Source organism: Rosa chinensis, chromosome 6 (genome assembly GCF_002994745.2).
Source record: "Rosa chinensis cultivar Old Blush chromosome 6, RchiOBHm-V2, whole genome shotgun sequence".
Lineage (NCBI taxonomy): Eukaryota > Viridiplantae > Streptophyta > Magnoliopsida > Rosales > Rosaceae > Rosa > Rosa chinensis.
In genome coordinates this window covers 26359874-26384534 of record NC_037093.1, presented here as the reverse complement: position 1 = coordinate 26384534, position 24661 = coordinate 26359874, and the positions used below count along the sequence as shown (strand labels likewise).

The following is a 24661-nucleotide window of genomic DNA, read 5'->3' as shown; positions in this document are numbered from 1 at the left end:
TAGTGACAGAGGCAAAAATAATCGGGAACCACACCTTTGGCCGGGTCAGTGGTTACGATCAGTTAGAGTTCTAGTGCGTCTACCATTGTATTGCATGGGGGTAACACGTGGGTTACTTGAGACCCATGTGTACACGTTTTTAAAAGAGAGTTCGGGTGGTTTCTTTCTTTTATTGTCCATGATGAGGGACATGGGTGTTGTATTTAAAAGGTGGAAGTTTTTACTTGAGTTGAAAGGGCGATTTCTTGGCTTTAGCGTGAGTTGTTTGATTTCCTTATTTATTTTCCTTTTTCATTTCTATTGTTTGATTTTAATGTAATCTCCTGAACTAAACTATATGTAGGGATTATTATGATTTCTATTGTTTGATTTTAATGTAATCTCTTGAACTAAACTATATGCATGGATTACTATGGTTTTGGATTGTGTGCTTTTTGGTGATCTTCTAAACTAATTTTCAATGCAGGGATTACTGGTTTTATTTAGTTTAACCTGTGAGAGCAATTGTGGTTGAGACTCGTAAGGAGTTAAGAAATGTTTGAGCATGTCATTGAGGTGATAATTATTCATGTCGAAAGGAAAGAAGAGTGATTTCTTGGTTGTGTTGTTGAGATTATAAATGATTTGGTTTTGTCACGGTGGTGACTTGTGTTTTCCTTAAAAAGAAAAGGATTTGATTTTGGAAATAATCATTGTGTTGATTTGTTTTCCTTGAGTCAAAAATGTGTGTTTGTGGTTCTTTGAGTTTACTTATACGAGTTTGCAAAATCTTACTGGGTTTGTTGTTTCAACACGGTGCACTATTCCATTATGTAGGAGTTATTTAATGAGTAACCGTCGTTGAATCGAGGCTTTGTTGCTGTCGTAACTTGGTTGTAGAAGTACTTTTGGTTATATTCTTCCGTTGTATAGTGAATGTGGTGGGTGTGTTTACTCATTGAATTGTTATTTAGTTTAATTTGTAAACTCTTTTGTAATGTAATATATGACTTTAAAGAACCAGTCGGTATTGACATTGTGAGCTCGGTTTGTTTTGTTGTTTAGTTTAAATGAAAAAATTTCTTAGTGTACTTGTCACACCCTAACAGCCTAACCCGAAAATCTTTTTTTTTTTTTCTAGTAAGGATGTGAATAGCTCTTAGTTGTCAAAGATAAGAAACACTTTGGCAAATACAAGCTATATAGAAAAATAAGAATCAGAGGTGACTTGGTTGTGAAACACTTTATTACATAGGTCTGTTCTTACAAGATAAACGAAAGCAAGCTTAGAGCATCTCCAACAATTGAGTCAAAAGCCAAAGCCATTCGCAAAATTTGACTCCCCTAAAGTCATCACTATTCATTTATATTTTGCATCTTCAACCATCTTTAGTCAACAAGTTCCGGATTTGCAATAGTAGCGGTTTATGTCGACGACATAAATATAATTGGCACCCTTAAAGAGTTAAGGGAAACCGCTGAACACTTGAAATTTGAGTTTGAGATGAAAGATCTTGGGAAAACACGGTTTTGCCTCGGTTTGGAACTTGAGCACCGTAGCGATGGTATCCTGATTCATCAATCAGCTTATACCCAAAAGATGCTTAGGCGTTTCAACACTGACAAGACTAAGCCTTCAAGCACCCCAATGGTCGTCCGTAGTCTTGATCCAAAGAAGGATCCATTTCATCCAAAAGATGATGATGAAGAAGTGTTAGAGGCAGAAGTGCCCTACCTAAGTGCAACAGGCGCATTATTATACTTAGCAGAATGCACAAGACCAGACATCTCATTCGCCGTGAACTTGCTAGCTAGATATAGCTTTGAGCCAACACGACGCCATTGGACTGGTGTTAAAGATATCTTTCGATACCTAAGTGGTACGATTGATATGGGCTTGTTCTATCCTTACAGAGAGATGATGGATTTGAACCCATCAAGTGCCAGGGACGCCACACATGGTAGAATGCGTTCCCTCTCCCCCTCCTAAAACTATATAAGTGTTTTGGAAGGTTTTGCTGATGCTGGGTACCTCTCTGACCCACATAAAGGTCGCTCCCAAACTGGTTATGTTTTCACCATGGGAAAAACCGCGATATCTTGGAGGTCTACAAAGCAGACCTTAGTCGCTACCTCTTCGAATCATGCAGAGATTATTGCTCTTCACGAAGCAGTTCGTGAATGTATATGGCTTCGATCCATAGTTACGTATGTTCAAAGTAATTGTGGTCTGAAGTCTACCACAGATGAGCCAACGAACATTTATGAGGATGATGCTGCTTGCATTGAGCAAATGAAGCAAGGCTATATCAAAGGCAACAACACCAAGAACATATCGCCCAAATTCTTCTACAATCAGCAACAATAGAAGCTCCTCAAGATCAAAGTAAACCAGGTTTGATCTGAGAACAATGTGGCAGACTTGTTTACTAAGTCATTGCCCAAATCCACGTTCGAGAGACATATGGCAAGAATTGGCTTGCGGAAATTATCTGAACTCCTATGATCGTAGTCATCAGGGGGAGGCGCAGACATCAGGGGGAGATGTCTACATGTTCGTCTCGAAGCGTGAAAGGTATGTTGTGCTCTTTTTCCCCTTCGACCAAGGTTATTTTTGTCCCACTAGGTTTTGTTACTCGGCAAGGTTTTTAGCGAAGCAACGAGAGAAGCACCGCGTTTGGGTAACACAAGGGGGAGTGTTCAAGCAAATCTCTATTTTGTGTTTGGCCCAAACTCTAGGTTACTTGACCTAGTGGTAATAGGGTTTAGAAGGATCTACATATTCCTATTCAATGTATGATTACCTTTCCTTGTATGATTCAGATTCTATGCATTGTAATCCTCTATATAAAGAGGCCCGTATTATCAAGGAGAATACACTGCAATTTTCTCTCAATTTCTGATTCCCTAAAACATATTCATTTTTCTATTGTTTTTTTATCATAGATTGTAAAGCTATCCATACATTTTTTAAGTACTATATCAGTTTGATATGAATTGTGATATTGCATGTTTTCAACCATATATATTTTAAAGTAATTAAAATATGATGATTAATTTTAGAGAGATTAGGAAGGAGCTAATGTCCAAGTTTTATTGATTTTATTGCCCTAATAAAACATTCATTGGAGGGCAATAGACGTCTATTGGAGGGATCTATTGAGGGGCAATAGATGTTTTGAATTGATATAATCTCTTCATTTTTTTTAATCAAAGTTTTATCTGTTTAATTTTATCAAGATTAGTTCACATTCGGACAATCAAAAGTTCTATTGGGGGCAATAGACGTCTATTGGGAGCAATAGAGGTTTTCAGAAAATTCCGGTGGGCGGCGGTTGGTAATCGGAATCCGGCGAAAGTTGGTCGGAATCCGGCGACCGGCTCCGGCGAAGCCTCCTATGGTTTCTCTCTCTTCCATTTTCTCTCTCTCTAAGTAACAAAAGGGTGAGGGTAAAATGGTATTAAAAAAAATTTTAAAAAAATAAATCTTAATGGGGTATTAGAGCATCTCCAACCATTTAGTCATAAGCCAAAGCCATATGCAAAATTTGACTCCCCTAGTGTCATCACTATTCATTCAATTTTTCCATCTCCAACCATGTTTAGTCAAAAGCCAAAGTCATTTATTAAATTAATCATTTTAGAGAATTAATTAACTACAATATGAATTTATATATCATACATAATTATGTTATATAATTTATCGTCATTAATTGATTAAAAAAATTACCTTCGTTTTTTTTATTTTTGGGAATCTATATATTCGTGTCATGTGTCAATGCTATTCGGATCCGATATCTTATCTCTATCTCGGTTGAGATTTTATTTACCACGTGATAAGATAAGATTTTCTATCTCAACTTTATTACCGATTTTAGTGCCACGTGTCAGTCGTTGAAAGGCTAGTTAGATTACGTTTTTGATTTTTATCTGCCACGTGTCATATCCTATCTTCAGATATCCTTTTCCAACCCTCCATAAATACGGAGTCATTCACTCCATCATAGCTCACCAATTCACAAACACATCTCTTCTCATTTCAGAAGCTTAGAAATTCTGAACTTCCTTTTCATTTTATATTTTTGGTTCCTTGTTGCAATGAATAGGTTCCGGAAATTACTGATGCAAGAGGAAGAAGATGCAATTACAAGAAATCGTCAAAGAGCCCTGGTGATGCAGGCAGCTTCCTCTCATATCTTGAGGATCCAAGAGGAAGAATCACAGTGGGGTGGTTCACAGCCTAGGCGCCAATACATCGCAAGAGATCGAGAAGCTATGGATCGACGACTGAAAGCTCTATACTTCACTTCGCTGTGTAGGTTCCAGGGCGGTGTATTTCGCAGAAGGTACAGAATGCGACCTCATGTGTTTGACCAAATGATGCATGATGTCGCCAACCACGATCCGTACTTCGTGCAAACTGATGATGCATCAGGCAGAGTTGATTTGTCTACCGAACAAAAGCTGACTTGTGTTATGAGGATGCTTGCTTACGGGCTTCCGGCCGACATGTGTGATGAGTTTCTAGACGTAGCTGAATCTATAGCTTTGGAGATCTTGTCGCACTTTACTAGAGCAATCTGGAATGTGTACCACGATCATTACCTTCGTTGACCAACTCCGGCAGATTTGCAGCGGTTGCTCGATGTTGTCGACAAAAGGGGGTTCCCCGAAATGGTGGGAAGTCTCGATTGTATGCATTGGCAGTGGAAAAACTGCCCAACCTCATGGCAAGGGCACTTCACTGGTTATAAGGGAAAACCCACAATCATTCTGGAGGCAGTCGCATCATACGATGCTTGGATTTGGCACGCCTATTTCGGACTTCCAGGTTCCCTTAATGATATTAATGTACTTGGAATGTCTCCATTATTCAATGAAATATGCACAGGTGAGACTCCTCGAGTTTCGTACCATGTAGGTGCTAGAGAATATGGCCAATGCTACTACCTAGTCGATGGGATCTACCCTAAATGGGGATCTTTTGTGAAAGCAATTAGAAATCCAATTACGCCAGAGCAAGCTCATTTTACAAAGATGCAGGAGTCATACAGAAAAGACGTGGAGAGGGCTTTTGGCATTCTGCAAGCTCGTTTTGCAATAGTAAGAGGACCCGCCCGTGGATGGGATAGAGAGGATCTCCAATACATCATGATGACCTACATTATTTTGCACAACATGATTATCGATGATGAGCGTGAAGAAGATGAAGATTCGTCTATTGACCTCGATGATATCCCCACCAGACCAAGGAAAGCACAAATATATGAGAGGTATGAGGATGATCATGAGGTTGAGCGCAACCGTCCTGAACTTGAGGAGTTCATGACCCGTTACCAAGGGGTTAGATGCCCAATTGTGCATAGAGTCCTTCAAGGATATTTGGTTAATCACCTCTGGAACATAAAGCTGCAAGCAAAGCGGAACCGCAGATGAAGAGATTGTATTTTCACGCTTTCAATAATTGGCAATGTGGCCATTGTGTGGTTTGATTGTTTGTGTGTTTATGCTTTATAATGTTGTGTGGTTTTATTTTATTGTTAGTGTGTTTATGCTTTTGTAATGCAGTGTGTTTTATTGTTATGAATAAAAGTGAGATAAAAACAAGTTTTTGTTTTTATTTGTTAACTATAAAATAAAGCAACAATTTTATTTCATAATTGAAAAACATAAGTGAAAAAGTACAACCAATAAAATATTTCTAATTTCTCCCCATCCATTGAGTCTCTTGAACTGGCACATAGAGGTCCAAGTTAGAGTCATCTTCACTATGTGGTGTATTTTCTTCAGGAGAAAAGGAGGGTTGACGAAATGCACCAGCACTAGAGCTTTGTTCCTCCCTCTCAATAATCTGTGCTTGCTTCCTCTCCCAATAACTCCTTTTTTTTTGTGTGAAAATTGACGGATCCACTGTCATTGTGCGAGCATCATCCGCATGCTGCTCAACTAATCTAGTCTCTTCCCTGAGTCGCAGCCTGTATTCGAAATCACACTCTCCTTGGTCTGCAATCCTTTGCATTTGCAATAAGAGTTCACCTATTTCGTCTTGCCTGGATTTTTTCTTAGCAGCCTTCTGAGCTTTTTGACCTGGGGGGCGTGCATGCACATTTGAAGAGCTTGGGCTGCTGTCGTCCTCTAAGTTGATAGAGGTAGGAAAACTTGAGCTACCAACATTCATGCCCGGAGGATTGCTAAACTTTTTTGTATCCTTTAATATTGGCCAACAATGTTGAAACGTAAACTCCTCTTCTTTAGTTAAGGTACGATATATTGACTTAGCTTGTAATTCCTATAAATAAGAAGATATTAATCATGTACTATATATATTTATACGAAAGTCAATATACATAATATGCTAAAATAACGGTAAAATTAAACGTCAAGAATAAGGATGATTACCTCGACGGTGGCATTATCACCACTTCCTCGAAGAAGTGCCGCTTTGTTAAGAGCTTGACGCCATCGAGCGCATGCCGGTCTAATCTTTTTCCAACGACCGTCACACCCTCCTCCCAATCTAACCACGCCTCTGGCAGGCTTGCAAGTCTTGTATACTTCATGTATACGCTCCCACAATTTTTTTTCTCTTGACTAGTACCCTTAGAGCCGTCTTCACCAACGGTAACTACAGCTATGCACAAGGCTATATCTTCGGCATCCTTCCAACACTCTTGTCTTGGGTTAGGCATCTTCTAAAAAAATTGAAAGCTAGCTAGATGAAGAACAATGAAAGCTAGCTAGATGAAGAACAATGGTGAAAAAGAATGAAGTTTGGATGAGATTGGAGATGTTTTGGAGTGAAAAATTATGAAGAAGAATGTTGGTATTTATAGAATTTGTTAAAGTTACTGTTCCAACGGGCAAAAAACTTTTTTCTGATTTTTTAGAAAATTTTCTTTTATTTTTTCAATTTTTTTTTGGGTTTAAAACACATTTACTTTATTATTAACCGTTGATTTTAATCCATACAATTTTTTGAACCGTCAGATTGGATATTCAGTGTATATATATATATATATATATATAAACTTTTTTATGTTTAGAAAGATTTAATCTGGGCCTTTAATTTTAAATAGAATTAATGAAGTTGAATCTGGGCCGTTAGATTTCTTACCGTTGGAAGACTTCCGCCCGTTCTGCACAGCCGGGCCCCATGTGTCGGCTACATCTCCAGCGCGTGTCTCGCGCGTCAGCCACTACTGTGCCGTTATTTTGTCGTCTTCCGCGAGTCCCTTCCGTCTTCTCCCTCTGGCGCGTCATCTTCTTCAGCTGCAATTGCAGCACATGCAGCCGGGGCCCGCCGTTTCTCTTCCCTCCCAGCTTTGGCTTTCGTTCTTCAAAGTTGAGTCATTTTGACTCAGCTTTTGGCTCAATCGCCAAAATGGCTCCACATCCTCAGCCGTTGGAGATGCCCTTAGGGAAGACCTCCTTAGAGTGTTTTGGGTAAGAGGGAATTAAAAAAACTTAATGGGGTAAGTGAAAAAAAAATCCCTAGAAATGGGGTAAATAGACAAAAACCCATGAAAATAAGTCACAGTATAAATTTGGTTAGGAGAAAAACCTAGAAAGGGTAGGTGTGGATTGCAATTGTGAAGCCAGAGAGACAATGAGGGTTTTAGTCAGTCTATTGTGAATTTGGGAAGATCGGGTCACATTGGGAAGATCTTCGAGCAACTCTCTCTGTTGCGAATTTGATTTCAACTCTAGATGAGTATGAAATTTCATGGATTTTTTTTTTTTGAAACAAAATTTCATGGATTTTTACCCGAATATAAAAAAGTTGAAGAATTTTTCAATTGTTTTATTATTATTATTTTTTTAATAAATTGATATAAGAAAACTATTTTATCCTTGAAAATTAAATCACATGCCTATCACGTGTTTCAGTTTAACGGATCACTAACGTAATTATTATGACGTTGACAAGAAAAATTGAGTTCATGTATCACATTTATAATTTTGAAAGTCCAGATACCATCTTAAAAATCCTCGATGTTCAAACACCGTTTGGTGAAAAATAATCCAATCAAATCATAGGCAAAAGAAAAATAACTCCCAAGACACCTACCATTCCAAATTGGGTAAAAATAATTTTTGACAATTTGTTAATTTTGTTTGAACTTTGAAGTAACACTAATAACAAGAGGAAGCAAAGACTTTCAGGAGCTAACTACCAATAAAGACCAGCGAAGAAGCCAAGCCTTTCTCTTTGGGCAGAGACAGTCATGATCGTTTCTTCAATCGCACCTCTTCAGCCTTCATGGTTTTCTCCCAAGAAGTAAGATTCCGACTTCGTTTTTGGGTCCGCCGCGTCTTTGATTCCTGACAAAGTTTTTGACTTTTCTCTTTTTGTTGCTTGGGTATGGAAAAAGACCCACAATTTGTACCGCGATTGGAGAGGAGTAGAGTAATTTGGCTTTCTTAGTTTGAATTCCCAGTGTTAGAGTTGAGCTTTCTGTTTTCCTCTACTTTTATCACAAACCAAATTAGCAAACTTTTTTTTTCTTTTTTTTCTGGTGGGCTCTATGTTGTTCTTTTGATTAGAAGATGCTAAATTAGTAGATGTATCATGTAAGTGAAGGCTATGGAGTTAGTTATGATTAATTTGTTTTAACTCTGAGCTTGGTTGAGTTGAGTTTCATTTGAATGATCGACTTCAAAGGCTTGTATTGAATGATCTTATATTGTCATTGCAGGTTACTTGTTGTATTTTGTGTGATTAACTTGATAAATTATGTGGACCGAGGAGCAATTGCAAGCAATGGTGTGAATGGGAGTCTGGGAACTTGTACAGAGGGTGGTACGTGCACATCTGGCACCGGCATACAGTAAGAATTATTTCCATGCTTCTCTGGCTTTTCAATTCGAGTGAGTCCGTGTGTAATTTGATTCCTTTTGCTGAATTCGTGTTTGCTAATACAATTACGCTGAGGTATCGCGCCATAGGAACGTCATGTGGTTTCATAAGAAATAGATATTGTGTCTGTCTTGGTATGTTGTTATTGATATAAAGAGTTCATCAGCTTCCTAAGTGGTACAATTGTTCTATGATTGATGCTCATGCACATTGATCTGGCATGTGTAAAGTATCCACTAACTGGACCCTTGTTTGGTACTTGGAGGGTGAGATGGCTATGTGGGAATGTTTTATTCATATTTGCACCGCTGTATGGTTTGTCTTCAGGGTTTACATGAAGCTTGCAACGTCTCAGAGATGAATCTCTTACTTCTGTATAATCTTGGCTTAAACTTCCCAACATTTCCTTGGGAATAAGATATTATATACAGATTATTAATATCTGTTCTTTTAGTTATTAGTTTTTGTTCTTTTTAGGCCCTTTTTTTTTGTGTGTACTTCATAGATATGATAAATGGATTCCTTACTTTCCTATTGTATGTAGGGGGGATTTTGACTTGAGCAATTTTGAAGATGGATGCCTATCATCCGCTTTTATGGTTGGACTTCTGGTGGCTTCTCCGATTTTTGCTTCATTAGCAAAGAGGTACTTAATCATCTAATGCATTAGCCTATATGGTGGTGCATAATTTTGAAGATGACATCTCAATGCAAAAATGTATTATTTATTTGTTTATTTATATATTTTTTGCAAGTGAACAATTGGATTGGACAATAGGTGCGCACCAAGTTAGAAGATAAAGTGTGTAAAAACAAAACTAGGAGGACAATAATAGAAATCCCTTTATATTCCAGTGAAATAAAGCCCATAATGATTTATCCTGTAGCACATGGCTTCCAAATGGAAGCTTTTCAGCTTCTCTCTAACCAGATACACCAAAATGGCCAGTGGAACTCTCTTCCAAAGGATCTGCATAAAATAATTTTTTACCAAAGTTACCCGACAAGAAAATTGGTGAAAAAAAAAAATTCTATATGTGTTCTCTTGCAGGTCATTAGCCTGCCATGCCAATGGGATTTTTTTTTTTTTTTTTGCCCTTTTCTTTTCAAGGAAACCCATGGAAGTTGGGTGCTTCCTAATATGTAAGTATACGGTTTAGGTTATAAAAAGAGGCGACTAAGCTAAAAGCTTTAGAGTTGCAGGCTAGTGTTTGATCTTTGGGTTATTGTGCCATGAATTAGCTTTAGGATCAAGTGATCAACTCAGTTCTTTCTCTCTTTTTTTGAGTGTTAGTTGCTGTAAAGGTTAGGCATATCAGCTTTACTATTAAGTTGGAAAGTTGCAGTGCATTGGTGAAGGGATATTATATTGGAAGTTTGTGTTATTTTTATTGTAATATCTCCCCTGTATGGTCTGGTTGCTTTAGCTTTTTGGAGAAGGATGATTAGGTAATCCAAAGTGAGCTGGGACATTCCAGCTGATTTTTACTTTATTGTTTTAAAGCTACAGTTGTTTTGGAGGGAAAGAATGGGTCTGTTCTAGAGAGATGTGCTGCAATGCCCGTGTTCGGGTCATTTGGATGGAGAGAACCAAAATAGTTTTTGAGAATTTGAGGGGGATGAGCTGGATCCCTGTGGGACAGTCCCCTTCTGGACAGTTTATGGGCTTCATTTTTTTTTTTTTTTTTACCTTTGCTGGCTTTTTGAGGAAATGCTATCAGCAGATTCTTGTCCACTGAGCTGTAGAGGTTCCTGTTTATTCCAATTTTTTTTGTCTCTTATCAATTCAAAGAAAGATATGGGCATAGAGTAATTTTTATTGCTGATTATTCTTTCAATGTGGATTCTATTTTCTTAATAAAATTTTCACTTTCTCTTGATAAAATAAAATAATTTTTTCTGTGATTTCTTATTTTATTTATGTATTATCAAATTTTGCAGTGTGAATCCATTTAGGCTCATTGGAGTTGGATTGTCAGTTTGGACTTTTGCTGTAGTTGGTTGTGGTCTTTCATTCAACTTCTGGTCCATTACCATCTGCCGCATGTAAGTGACTTTATCCTTGTTTTCTTGATCAACACCACCTGGAAATATCTTGCTCTTTTGATTTTGAATAATCTAGTTGTGGGAGGTAATGTTTGTAAGTATGTTGGTCAATCATGCTTGTTTTAATGCATATTCTTTCTCAAAAGGCTAGTTGGTGTTGGCGAGGCTTCATTTATTAGTCTTGCAGCTCCGTTCATTGATGATAATGCCCCAGCTGCTCAGGTACTATTTTTTTTCATTTCATATTATACCTATCCTTTAGATTTGTTTGATCTTAGGTAATCACGCTTCCACCAATTAATTTAAGTTATTAAAATCATTATTATTCTATTGTTTGGGGCCTTGGGCAATACGCGGCAGTGGAACAATGAGGCTAAGAGCTAGTATAGTTCTAGGTAACATAACATATCTTGCACTTTATTTGAAATATCTCAACACTTGTGGATTCTGTTCACTCCCTCCCTGATCATTGCTAGTTCTCTGTAATGCTTCGACATTCTCTGATGTGCTAAAATTCTTATATTTTCATTTTAGAATGACGTAGATAAACTCTAAAATGCTTGGTTTTATAGGTTTTTGAAGGTTTGTGCATGATTCTTAAGAATAATAAGGCAAATGATTTCTGAATAGGAATGGTTGATTTAAAATCTAAGATGGCTCATATAAAATTGTTAGTTCTGGAAAAGGAAAGGCATCCCTTGGTGATGTATTTTGCTTCAGGGAATCTCATTACTCCTCCATAATAAAGTGCTTTCATGCACTGTGCCAGCCAATGAGCATTTATATTTTAGATCAAGGATGGTTGGAGTCAATTCTTTGAGTTGGTATTATTACTGTGAAATTTTAAACTTAATTGAAGAAGAGGAAGGAACAAAAGTCAGGATATGAAGAGGAACACAATAAAATTCTATGTCGTAATATTGCAGCTTAAATTATTAGAATGTTACAACATATGATTGAGCTTGGATGAATGATGGGCTAAGCAACACTTGGCCAGAGCTCATAGCCTCGGAACAGAGCTGCAAGCTCCATTTCCAGTTGGATAGATATTTTACCAGTGATTGTTTTTGTTGTTCAGGACCTTGAACCATAATGATTTAGCAGGTTCATTATCATTTCTCATGCAAGCCAGGAAAATGTTTTGAGAAGATAACTAGATGCCTCATTTGCTTTCATAGTTCAGACTATACTGTTTTAAAGCAACACTGCAACTTTTAGAAATTGTTCACTGTATTTGCTCAGACATAGGAAGTTCCTTTTTAGTCATCTCCTACAGAAAGTTCTTCAAATCTTGTAGATGGAATTTTCCTGAAAGAAATCAGTAAAATGCAGACTAATATTGCACTCAGTTCAAAACTCTTTCAGTCCCAGCCCCTAATAATCTTACTTGATTCTTCAATTGCACTCCATCTATAAAACCCAAAAACCTGCCAGAGCAAAATAGTAAACATGTAATTTAACTAGTAATGAAGTACAATTTTGTGAGGATCGCCCTTTAAAGGAAAAGAGTAATGCTAGGTGAAAACATCTTCTTATCTATCACTAGAAACCAGCTGATATGGCATAGGCACATTAACAATCAGACAACTCAGAAACCTTAAGTGATGCAGCTATGCGACATCAGCTGCCACATAAGTTGGTTTGGTACCTAAAAAAATGGTTCACCTAGCAGTATTTTTAAGAAAATGGCTTCTCATTGTGTTAAAAATGCTCCAGGTAGTATTTTAATATCTAACTGTAATATGGAGTCTAAATGTAATCCCAAACTTTCATTCCTTCATCAATAGGTGGGTGCCTCACTTTTTAAGTGTGTGTTAATTTTTCTTAATTTTGGGTGTATTTGAGTTTTTCTTAATAAGTATGGTAGCTATGATTCTTGATGCCATACAAGTGTATTGTAGAGCATATTAGGATCAGGTGATCAGCTTCTAATCAAGTTGAAGTGCTAATTGATGGAGTCATCTTTGGTTCATTTGATAGGAGTAATGGCTTTGTTAAACTTTTAGTATATGTTCTTAGTCGTTGGTCTACTTTTCTTTACTTTCCCTTAACCCATCATTCAAATATTTTTGTACCCATCATTCAAATATTTTTGTTACTATAGCCACCTCATTGCTTTTCAACTGACTTATACTATGTCTTTTATCTCAGAAAACTGTGTGGCTTGCAATATTCTATATGTGCATACCATCTGGATATGCACTTGGTTATGTATATGGTGGGTTGGTAAGTGTTATACCCAATTGCTGTATAATTTATGTATAAGGATTAAGAGTCCCCTTAGGAATAAGTAGTCCCTTGGTCAGCTGAAAAATGCCTAGATCCCAAAAACCTAAATGTTTCAACTACAATTGAATTTTCTTTCTCTTTGATGTTCTTCACTGATTCCCATATTCATACTGTTTCCTAGCCCTGATAAGCTTACATTATCTGTCATTTTCTATATAGGTGGGAAGTTATACCAATTGGCGTTTTGCATTCTGGGGGGAGGCAATCCTGATGCTTCCGTTTGCTATTCTAGGGTTTGTCATGAAGCCTTTGCAGCTTAAAGGTGTACTTTTATTCATTGAATCAGTCTGATCCAGTAACTTTTTGACTGTCATTACTAAAGCAATTTGTGATTGCAGGTTTTATGCCTGCTGAATCAAAAGAAGTGCTGACAGGGATGGAGACGGGTGTCTCAGAAGTTCAAGGTGATATTTGCAGTATACGCAATATTTGCAGACTGTTTGTACCTTTCTGTTTAGGAAACCATTTTAATGCTTATTTTATGTGTTCAATTTTTTTTTTAGACCTTTTTGAGTAATAATTTTTTTATGATATATATTTGTTTCCGTGGACATTGCTAATCTTGTTTCAACATTCAATGCACAGATTCAGGCGTTTCGAATGGTAAAGATGGTTTGTTTCCAGTGGAGGGAGATGTCAAATATTCTACCATACATAAACAGAATGAGTGAGGTCACTTATCCCAAGGCATATACTTTTGTTTGTACATGTGTATATACGTGTATGTATAGTCGTTTGCTCACTTAGTAGGAACTGTATGGCTTACCGATGTATGGCTTCTACAGTTGATTATCATAGTTGTCAACACAGAATATTTCCATGGAAATTAGCCAAATGTAGTTTCTGAGAACTTGTCAATTGAATAGCTCTTCTTTTGCATCTTTGCACAAACAAAGAAGCACTGGAGACTTTATAGAACTGATGGATTGGATTCTATCTGTAGTCTAGTAAAGTCATCATACAGTCTACCCTGACTTGTGGGGTGATAAATGTTTTTGGATTCAGGTGAGAATAAACTTACAAGTTAATTAATTTAAGTTAGTTTTATTGAATGTCTAACTTGCTCGGGTTTTTTTTTTTTTTTGGCGCCGCTTGTTTCGTCAGAAGATATCCTCAAGAGAAAGCCAAGGTTCAAAATATCAGCCATGATAGATATATCCGGACTCAAATTTAAGTATATGTCGACTGAACATCAGTAATGAAAGAGTCTTTGTTGGGAAGATGGGGAATATCTAGGGCAAAATGGATAAGTAGGCAGATATTTCAAATCTTGGGGAGAGCTGAGGCTTTATTTATTTATTTATTTTTTTTGTAAGAAATGAAACTGAGTTGCTTGAGTGAAATGATATGTATGTTCAATATCATATTGACCCTTCCCAATGTAAAGTGCAATCAACCAAATAATTATAGATGCATGTGTCCTTAAAACATCAGTCCAATGAATCTGAGATGCATGTGACTGTTAGGGGTGCATGCGACCATCTGGCCAAACTGGTGGTTTTATATAATTTCTTCCGTGATTATTCTACACCCTCATATTTGGAAGTGCTAGCACTGTATCACAAACATGAACATGTATTTTGAATTTTGACACCTTGGATCTTATGTTATTACAGGGTGAACTTTGCAACAAAAATAAAGGGTCAAATTTCAAGGTTTACAAAAGATATGAAGGTGCTTTTGATTGAGAAGGTTTATGTTGTTAATGTTCTAGGTACTTTTTCTTTCCTCTTTTCCAGTTGCTTTACATTTCAACTTTTGTATCTGATATATTAGTTCATTGTGATTTTCTCATAGAATTTCTTTTATAGCTATGTATTCTGGAGAATACACTCAATGATTATTAATTTGAGTTCTTATGATTTCTTTTTCTTTTTTCTTCATATATATATACCAATTTGCTTAATACTCTGAATTTTCATTCTTAGGTTACATAGCGTACAACTTTGTAATTGGTGCGTACTCATATTGGGGGCCTAAGGCTGGTTATAATATATATCATATGGTAAGAAATTGTATTGGATTTGCTATTGAGATTTGTATTGTTCAATATAAGGATTTTTCTTTTCTTCCTTAATTCTTCATATAGTCGTGACGGATGTTAAGTGATTGGAAAATAGAACCACAATGAACTCAGTAATGCTGCTTTAAATTCATGCTCTTTTGGCAGACTGATGCAGATTTGATATTTGGAGGTATTACAATTGTGTGTGGAATATTGGGTACCGTAGCAGGAGGCTTTCTTTTGGATTTCATGACCAGCAGTATCCCTAATGCTTTCAAGGTAGGTATTCATGTGTGTTTATAAGGACAGATTTAATATTCTTGATGCTGTTGTTTACCAATTACTGCATGCATTATTTTCTTTTCTTTTCTTTTCTCTTCACTGCTGTGCATGTAAAACTGAGCTAGTCCATTGGCTTTTGAAATTTCTAGTTGGTCTTGGGGTTTTGTTCACGACTTTTGTTTTTGTTAAATTCAATCACCTTCTCAATAACGAAATGCTGAAGGAGTAGTGGTAGAAAATTAAAATAAAAAATAAAAAAATTTAAAAACCTCTTAACATTGTGTCAAAGTAGGTAATCGTGAAGTGGAACCTTGTAATTCAAACCTCTTAGCATAAGTTATATTCAACAGTAATCCCTCTAGTGGCAGTCCCCCACATATAAGGGGTGAATCCGGTTGTTTTAATTGTTTCTCCAATCTGATCAACTATATTTTTCTGAATAGTACTGAACCAAAAAAATTGTTTATCAGTTTTTAGGTTTTCTATTCATACAATAATATGCATCCATGCACACTCATGCAAGAGAAAAGATGCATATTAGAGGAAGTCAGTGTTTTAAGGAAAGAGGCATGAAAAAAAGTTTTCAGAGGAATAGTCTAAACAAAAATGAATATCACGACTTTGACAAGCACGGATGGTATACCATAATCTTCTTTAGCAAAAAGAGGAATACAAAGATAATATTGTTGTGATTTAGTAATGATGCTCTTCTGCCATTTGCTGGTTTAGAAACTTTGGTGATATTTTGCGGAAGATGATAATTGTTTCTTTGAAATGCATTCACTGCTTTAAGCATTTGAAAAACACACATATGTTTTGTTTTACCACTTTATGAGATAACAAGTTATAGGATATACATATCTTTCTTTTCCATAGTCTTTTTGGTTTTCTTTTTCTTTTTCCAGAATAGGAAGTTATGGGATATGAATAACTTCACGAAGCCATAGTATTCTTCAGCCATACACCAGTCTGAGACTAGGATACCATAAGATGGGCGGCGATGTGCAGCATATAGTTGTACTTTGTGGCATACATGATTGTTGATGCCTACCATTTTTTGTGCAATTTTTGCTGATGTTTTATATCCCATATTGTTTTCTTGTATCTTGCACATCTCAAAATGTATATTGGATGTTGTCGCAGCTTCTTTCAGCAGCTACGTTTTTTGGGGCAATATTTTGCTTCACTGCCTTTTGCTTCTCAAACATGTATGCTTTCCTAGCTCTATTTGCAGTTGGCGAACTACTTGTCTTTGCAACTCAGGTATGTAGCTGTCAAAATAAATTGTCTTGTATTTTTTGATTAATTGGTTGAATTTGCCTGCGCTGCTAGTGCATACTTTCATTTCCACTTGATGGTTTAATTTGTTAATATTTTTTGGGGTCAAATTAGTGGTTTAATCGGGAATACCTTATATGGTAGTTACCATTATGATTATTACTCTGTTATTGGCTCGATAATGCATTTATGGCCTGAACTATGGTATACTTACTCCGACTTTCCATGTTTCCCTTCGCAGGGTCCTGTAAATTACATTTGTCTGCACTGTGTTAAACCTAGTATGAGACCACTAGCTATGGCCATGTCTACTGTTTCTATTCATCTTTTTGGGGATGTGCCTTCCTCACCTCTTGTCGGAGTTCTCGAGGTTAGTCTCCCTATTTTCATTATCATGCATATAACACATTAATATGACTATTCTGTACTGTATTCAAAACTTGGCGAGAAGTAATAACTGAACTAAGAGATTCAAGGTTTATCTTTTCACCTGATTGCGAAGTATACATGGTAATTCTTTGATTTTCATTTTTGGTTGTAGTTAAGCAGTGATTTAAAGTGAAATACTGAAACGCATTTGTATGGTGAAAATCAAAACTACCATTCCTTATGATGAAACTGAATTCTATTGAATTCCAACTGAATTCTATTGAATTCCTGCTCACATATTTGAGTAGAATTGTGGCCGTTGTTAATGTGGATATATTATCCAAATCTGTCTTTGCATTTGATGGCAGATCATAACTGTAATAAATGAGTGAACTCTTATTTTTATATCTTGGTTTGAGAAAAATATTCTCTGATTATAAGCAGTGCTGATACTCACCTGCCTTATACACTATGGACCAACCACTAATATGTACCGTGAGTTTCACTGTATGGCTGAGTATGTTTTGATTTATTTTGTTTCTGATGTAGGATTGCATCAACAATTGGAGGGTGACTGCTCTTATTCTAACATCTATATTCATTCCAGCGGCTGGTATATGGTTTATAGGTAAGTTTTTGTTAGTATTTTGTTACATTCTAGGGGAGTCATTCATGTGACAATAGCATGTTACTAATGGCAATGACGTTTCAGTAATTGTAGAGACATCATTTTAGTACCAGTAAGACACTTGATATCAATACGTGCCCACATCCGGGTCACTAGAAAAGAGCCAAAACAAATTATTTGCTTTCTTTCTGTTACCTTTGGCAACTCCCATCATGTTGATGGAATCATCCAAGATTTTACCCTCTTGAAATCTGTATCTCACTAACTATAGGCTCAAGAACACTCATTTGACCTTTGATTAAGTTGCTTATTATTGAATGGACACTCTCATCACTACCACTAAAGTGACCATACTGGCTGAAATAGTTTGTGTAATCATTGTTTGTATACCATCACAGGAATTTTTCTGCCTAGTGTGGATAGATTTAATGAAGAAAGCGAGAATCAGATATCCACAACTGAAAGGTCAAGCATAACTCCTTTGCTTGAAGGGACGAAGACAGAAACGACTGAATCCGCTGCTGAACCATAATACAAAACTTTGTAAGGCGTTTTCTTGTCCAGTAGATCCCTTAAATTATGTAAATATAGTCCATGTCCAAGGGCAATTCTCACTCTTTTATTCTTTTTCTTTTTTCCTTTCTACAATGACAGTGTACACTGTATTTTTTTAATTCTTGCAATGCTTGTAAAAAGAGAGATTATCCATAAGGTCCAAAGTTCAATTTCAAAGCTTTGTCTCCATCCATTGTACTTCCCAACTCTCTGAATAAGTACTGTTTTTTAATTAAATATAACTATTATAAAAAAAAAAAAAGACATAAAACGAAAACAAAAACCAAAACAAAAGATCATACCGACCTCAGCTGGTTATGCTAATCGATACTATGACATGATGGACATTGCAAATAAAGCAACCTTCCTAGCCATATGGTTACCAAGAGCAGCGATCGCTCAAATCCAATAACTTTGATGGTCTTCAACTCATTTAACACCCTTCAATTATTTATATAATTCTAAGGCCTGAAGCCTCGGTACTGTATCGCAGGGGACTGGATCGCGCAAATCATTATTCCTTGCAGATGACATAATATTGTTGTTCACTGACTAGTACAATAATTTCATCCAGTAGACAAGACAATACAGATGCAGCACACAAGTTAAAACGAAGTTGGTCACCTACAAAGAATCATATCCAATTAAAGGTTGTTATGGATCACACAGCCTTCCGATGCTCAAACATTTATTATTCAAAGTCCTAAGCATGTCTCCTCTTCTCCTTGTCTTTCCTATGTTTTCTCTCATCTGAGGAATGCCGTTTTTCATGCTTATCGCGTTTCTCACGCCTCTCATGTTTCTCGTGCTTCCTCTCCTCACGCCTCCTTTTCCTTCGACTGCTTTCATCCTCGGACTCCTCTTCAACTTTTTCTTTTGGTGGAAGCTTAGGCAAAGGAATATCCCCCATTTCAGGTGCACCCCCCTTGACTGTAGGTTGAAGAGAAGTTGAATCATCCCAAGGGGCAGGTGCTCTACATACAAAAATAACATGGTGAAAAATGAAGGAAACAAAAATGTATCAAAACAGATCGCTCAATGAACACTGAAGGGAATACAAACATGACTGCAAAAAAGATTACACCCCAGAGAATGCAACAAAGCAGGCAGCAGGGTATATCAAATATAGAGTTTGAACCTCCTAAACTTCAGTTGCACGACAGAGTGGCACATGTCACTTCAAACGTTGACATTGTTTATTCCCCCCATAGTTATTATTAAAAGGGGCATACTTGACCTTTTCCAGTTTTTCATAGTATAGATTATCTAATTTGATAAAGCAAAGCTTTTGAGCTAGTACACATAAAACATAAAGTAAATTAAGATCAATTCTTGCCACTTAAGTCTGAGATTGATTCATATTTTATGCTTGATCCTGCATCCTATTCCTATTTCTTCCTCCCAAGTCCAAACTTCAACCCATGTCAACTTTTCCATTTAGCATTTCTAGCAAACTAAGTTTACATAATGCTAATAGATATTATATATGCCCATCTAACCTCATGATTTGATGTATATATTCTCTTTCTGTTTCATCTATTTTCACAGTCTATCATCTAATATTCTAATTATTGACAGTCAACTTTCATTATGGCTTAATTTTCTGAAGAAATTAAGACAGATGTGGTTCTGCAATGCTGTAAAGCTACGAATGCAAGTCAACATTACTTCTTTTTATTTTTAGTTACCAACCTTGAAAAACCAAGACCATGTACGTGTGCTGCTTCAGCATGCCCTTCACCCAAGTCCTCTGCCGTAGAACCTCGCTTCACAAGTTCTGAGAACTCATGCTTATCAAGCCGATTACCTTGAGCTCGGTTTGCACGCTTAGGAGCTAAGCCAAGAGCCTCCCTCATAGCCTGATCCTCTTCCTCCTTGATTCTTTTAATCTCATCTTTTGCAGCATCCATTTCGGCACTCCATGTTTTTTTGTCTTTGTTATACCAGTGAAGATCCTTACCTATTGAAGCAGTATAATGAACAATGGTCAACACTCCCTTTTGATCTTTAAGCAAAAAATACAAAGAAGTTTCATCATCCAGAAAAAAAAAATTTAATAATTTTTTTTAAATGAAAAAAAGGAAAAAAAAAGGCCTCTCTGGAATCTAACTTGTTTGAAATAAAGAGCTGAAAATGGTCTTTCCAAAATCATAGAATGTACAATAATTTGAAATGACTGAACTTTTTCACATTTGGCTAGGATTTTGAAGGATGAAGAATATAGAGCCTACAAACAAATAAATCCTTTTTGGCATCCAACCATTATGAAATAACGAGATGAATAAAGTCTTTCAAATAACTAAACTTTCTCTGATTTGGGGCTAGTATATTGAAAGGGGTGAAGAATATAGGGTCTACAATGAATGTTTTAGACTCTTGGACACCTTGAGAGTTGGAACCCATAAGGAGGCCAACTAATCTCCTGTAAGGTCAGATGCGACATTTCACAACGACATGAAAAGGCAAAAATGAATTAGTGATACATTCAACAAGACATCTTGACATTGGAAGGCAATAACTTTATTGACAAAATTAGTCACAAAATTCAAAATGTATATCAAAGAGCTTTTCCAACAAAAACAAATAAATAAATGAAGAGGGGCATCAATTGATTTCCCAAAAAACTTGACAGTTTATCCTTCCAACAAAAAATTAAATTAAATACGTCATGTGGAATGGTTAAAATGAAAGAACAGAACTATAACAATTCAAATAACATCAAGATCCCACCTTTTTGCCATCGACCAACAGGGGCCTTGATACTGTGACCAAGATAATTCTCACGATGCTTGTCGACCTTAACATCGTCCCAACTAAACTCTGTAGAGCCAAAAGAAGCAGCAAATCAGTTAAAACATAAAAAAGTCGCACAGCCTCCAAACAGTACACACCTAAATTGCAAGAGATGCATGTTTATTCATCATGTCAATGAGTATGCACATAAAAATGCAACAGAGTATCATTATAGAAACTCTAGTATGGTTCATTCATGTTCATTTAGGATTCTACTACTTGGGGCATTACATTTGTGATTCCTTAACTAAATCTCTATTAAGGTTTACTCCTAATGTAGAGCATGACTTTCTTTGCTGCTTGTATTCACTTGTTGGGATTTGACTGCCTATTATATACCAGGCTTAGTTTAATCCTTTAATGTAAATGAGTAGACTTGAATACTGAATATTCACATCATAACATCTCCCTCTTATTCTTCATTATTCTATTATCACCCCTCTCTCTTTCTCAATTCTTCTAGTTCCTCGTTTGTATGTATTCCACATATTTATGTTCTGTATAAGTAATGAATGACTTAAAAAAACATGTCACAAACCTAAAAAGAAGCTCATATCTCTTGGACTCTACAAACTGATGCATAATAAACATCTCTCCATATGCATATTTTAGAAACAACTGTATAATCATTAAAAAAGGAAAAGTATGAATAACTAAAAACGAAAAGTATGAATAACTAAAATCTGGGATAACAAACACAATCAACAAAAATACTTGAGCACAAAAGAAAGAGAAAGACCCAGTAGAGAAGAAAATGTGTAATGACTGTAGAAATAAAGCAAGGGAGGGAGGACTTACGATCTCGACCACCACGAACTCCACCTCTAGTAGGATGATACATATTGTATTTCTAAACTCGTGAGCAGAGAACTCCCTTTCTGTGTTTGGATCTGCCAACATTGTAATATTTTGTGAGAATATTTTCTCAACCAGAAGCAACAGCATATATGAATTGCAAAGGACACCAAGAAAGAAACTAACCCAATGCATTCAGTAGATATATACAAATATATATATATATATATATATATGAATGCGCACACACACACACACACACATATATCTGTGTGTGTGAGAGGAGTATCAGTGAATTTACACAAGACACACAGAAAGTAACCCTAAAACATCTCCCAGAGATCACATACCCAATCAGGAATAGCATACCCAACCTAGAAATTAACAAGTCAAAGATTGAACCATAAAAACCTACCCAAACTTGAACAACTGTTGAAAAGAGAGAGATTATGAATAAACCAAAGATGTCCAACAGATGTATATCCCAAGTTGCTGCACAGATTTTCGGGATGATCAAGTGATGGCTCCTTCACCCGAGAGAGAGAGAGAGAGAGAGAGAGAGAGAGAGAGAGAACGAGCTTCTTCATGATGGGATTAGATTTAGGTTTATACTATTGGCTTTTTTTGGCTGAGAAAGTCCAATATAACCCCACGTATCCTGACTATTTATAAAACAAAACGTATCTAGACAGATACATGCGTTTCCAAACCGTATCCATACTGGGTTTCTGGTATGGGTACGGGATACGCGTCCAAAATCATGTATCTGTCCATCATACTTAGAATATATGAATTAACAGTCAAAGTCTGCCAAAAGAATTATAAAGTTATGCTTACCAAAAAAAAAAAAAAACAAACAAAAAAAAAGAAGAAGAATTATAAAGTTAAATAAAAGCTGAAGATGGTTTCAAAAAAGTGCTATCGAAAAAAAAAAAGTGATAATGAACAAGTTTCTTCATGATATTTTTCTTTCAAAGAATCTTAATTCCAAAAGCTTTACAGTATTTCAAATTATTTTACCTAAATAACTTTAATAAACCACAAAGCAACTATGTTTGGACCTGACTTTTCAATGATTACAATTGTGGCAGCCAATGTAATTTGCGCACAAAACTTTACACAGAGACTTTGGTCTTAATCATTACTAATAAGTAATAACCAACACCGATAAATTAATCAAAATATTCTTTCTCAGTAAATTTTGTTACCAGACCTCACAAAAATAATTAAAGTAAAACAAATCCTCATTAGCCATCCTATCAAAGACCTTGGGAAACTTCAAGGCAGCATTTAACAATTTTGTGCCATCAAACTCATTTCCTCAGCCTTCTTAGATAAGTAGCAAGTCCCACACTTTTTTCCTACTTGGGATCCTGTACCTGTCCCCGGGCTGAAGCCTGGAACCCTACCGCCCTCTACATGCCTGAATGACAGCTAGTCGTTAATTATCATCTCCGTACACAATAATTACAAATGGCCATAGTAAAAAAGTTAGGATCATTAGTTTCATCATTAAGTTTTTTTCCCATGGTTGCAGACATGGGAATGTTTTCTGGATTCTTTCCTTATACTCTCAACACTGGGTGGTGGTACTAGAATGGGAGGGGGGTGGTATGGTCAATCGGCACAAATGAGGGGTTGGGTGGGGCTGTGTTGGTAATGCTGAAACCAGTCAGACTCCCTAATGCCAACAATCACAAACAGATATGAGAAAGCAGTAGCTTAGGTTGATTCAAGTGATCAATCCAATTTGGGATCATACAACAACATATCATCATAATTCTTAGTTTCATATATATAATTTTAGGGTTTTCAGGATACATAAAAATACAATTTCATCATCAACAATGCTATCTTAGTCCTCAACATATACATCCTCAAGTCGGCCTTGAACTTAAAAATAAAGATCAATATTATCTGAACACAAAGCGTAATTTGATCATATAAAAGCAGAGTCGTACCTTTATTGCCCGAGTCGAATTGAAGCGGGAAGCCGGAATCGATTGGGTTGGAGGGTTAGGGTTTCGAACTGGGGGGTTTTGATTTGTGAGCAACGATTTCGGTGGCTCAGAGTTTCCGGTTTAATTCTGTGGGTATCGATTTTCGCATCTGAGGTGGGTGCTGTGATGGATTAAGGTGCTCCGATGGGGGTTAAAACTTAAAAGCCATAATGTGCAAATTGGCACACGTGTACATATCACTATTAATTTAGTCAATTAAATTTTTTTTTTTGAACAAAGTCAATTAAATTTTTAAAAGCATTTAAAATGATCCTAAAAACAGAGAGCTCTAAAAACTGAGGGGAAAAATTATCACTTTGGTCATTTATAAAGAGTGTTTATTGCGACCTCCAAATCGGCTCACTTGACCTCGTTACATTATGAATTATTAAATGACGTTACATTATGAATTATTAAATGACGTATATAACCTACTATAAAATAACTATTAAAGACAATAATTATACCAAAAAATATTATATTTATTTTATGTAGACTTTCCAATTCAATAATATTAGATTGTATTTCTTATTATTTTCATTTTCTAATTTCACTACATACTCATTAAAGCATTCATATATATTTAATAAGAATTAAAAATATGATTATATTTAAATAATTAATCATGTGGTACAAACAATATAGAAAAAAAATAAACATTGAAAAACAAATGATTTCTTCATTTTTTTTTGCACAGCTAAAATAGAAATTTTTTTTTATTATTTTTAAAAACATAATAGTTCATGACATTTTCTTATTGATTAGACATTAATTTTTGAAACTCA

At 36.0% G+C, this 24661-nt stretch overlaps 4 protein-coding genes across 7 annotated transcripts; 3 read left to right on the top strand and 1 right to left on the bottom strand.

Annotated features, from left to right (window-relative positions):
- The first annotated feature begins 4077 nt into the window (after positions 1-4077).
- LOC112171131 lies at positions 4078-4593 on the top strand. The gene has a single exon (XM_024308360.1). The coding sequence runs from the start codon at positions 4078-4080 to the stop codon at positions 4591-4593; it is 516 nt and encodes a 171-aa protein (XP_024164128.1).
- A 60-nt stretch (positions 4594-4653) lies between these two features.
- On the top strand, positions 4654-5415 carry LOC112171130. The gene has a single exon (XM_024308359.1). The coding sequence runs from the start codon at positions 4654-4656 to the stop codon at positions 5413-5415; it is 762 nt and encodes a 253-aa protein (XP_024164127.1).
- A 2686-nt stretch (positions 5416-8101) lies between these two features.
- Positions 8102-18477, top strand: LOC112169930 (probable sphingolipid transporter spinster homolog 2). 2 transcript variants are annotated; one of them, XM_024307038.2, is made up of 16 exons: positions 8102-8257; positions 8676-8807; positions 9381-9482; positions 10778-10882; positions 11029-11104; positions 13034-13108; positions 13331-13433; positions 13510-13575; positions 13757-13838; positions 14788-14885; positions 15100-15176; positions 15342-15455; positions 16602-16721; positions 16978-17106; positions 17655-17733; positions 18132-18477. In XM_024307038.2, exons 1-16 carry the CDS (start codon positions 8205-8207, stop codon positions 18263-18265), a joined length of 1545 nt encoding a protein of 514 aa, XP_024162806.1. In that variant the 5' UTR covers positions 8102-8204; the 3' UTR covers positions 18266-18477. The 2 variants fall into 2 exon arrangements, with proteins under 2 accessions (XP_024162806.1, XP_024162807.1); XM_024307039.2 differs by lacking the exon at positions 13034-13108.
- A 190-nt stretch (positions 18478-18667) lies between these two features.
- LOC112169931 (multiple myeloma tumor-associated protein 2 homolog) lies at positions 18668-24022 on the bottom strand. 3 transcript variants are annotated; one of them, XM_040508204.1, is made up of 6 exons: positions 23838-24022; positions 23144-23299; positions 21880-21971; positions 21019-21108; positions 19981-20248; positions 18668-19262 (listed from the first exon to the last, which is right to left on the bottom strand). In XM_040508204.1, exons 3-6 carry the CDS (start codon positions 21920-21922, stop codon positions 18992-18994), a joined length of 672 nt encoding a protein of 223 aa, XP_040364138.1. In that variant the 5' UTR covers positions 21923-21971; positions 23144-23299; positions 23838-24022; the 3' UTR covers positions 18668-18991. The 3 variants fall into 3 exon arrangements, with proteins under 3 accessions (XP_040364138.1, XP_024162808.1, XP_040364139.1); XM_024307040.2 differs by lacking the exon at positions 23144-23299 and having other exon boundaries at positions 23838-24021; XM_040508205.1 differs by lacking the exons at positions 23144-23299; positions 23838-24022 and adding an exon at positions 22292-22433.
- Between the last annotated feature and the right edge of the window lie 639 nt (positions 24023-24661).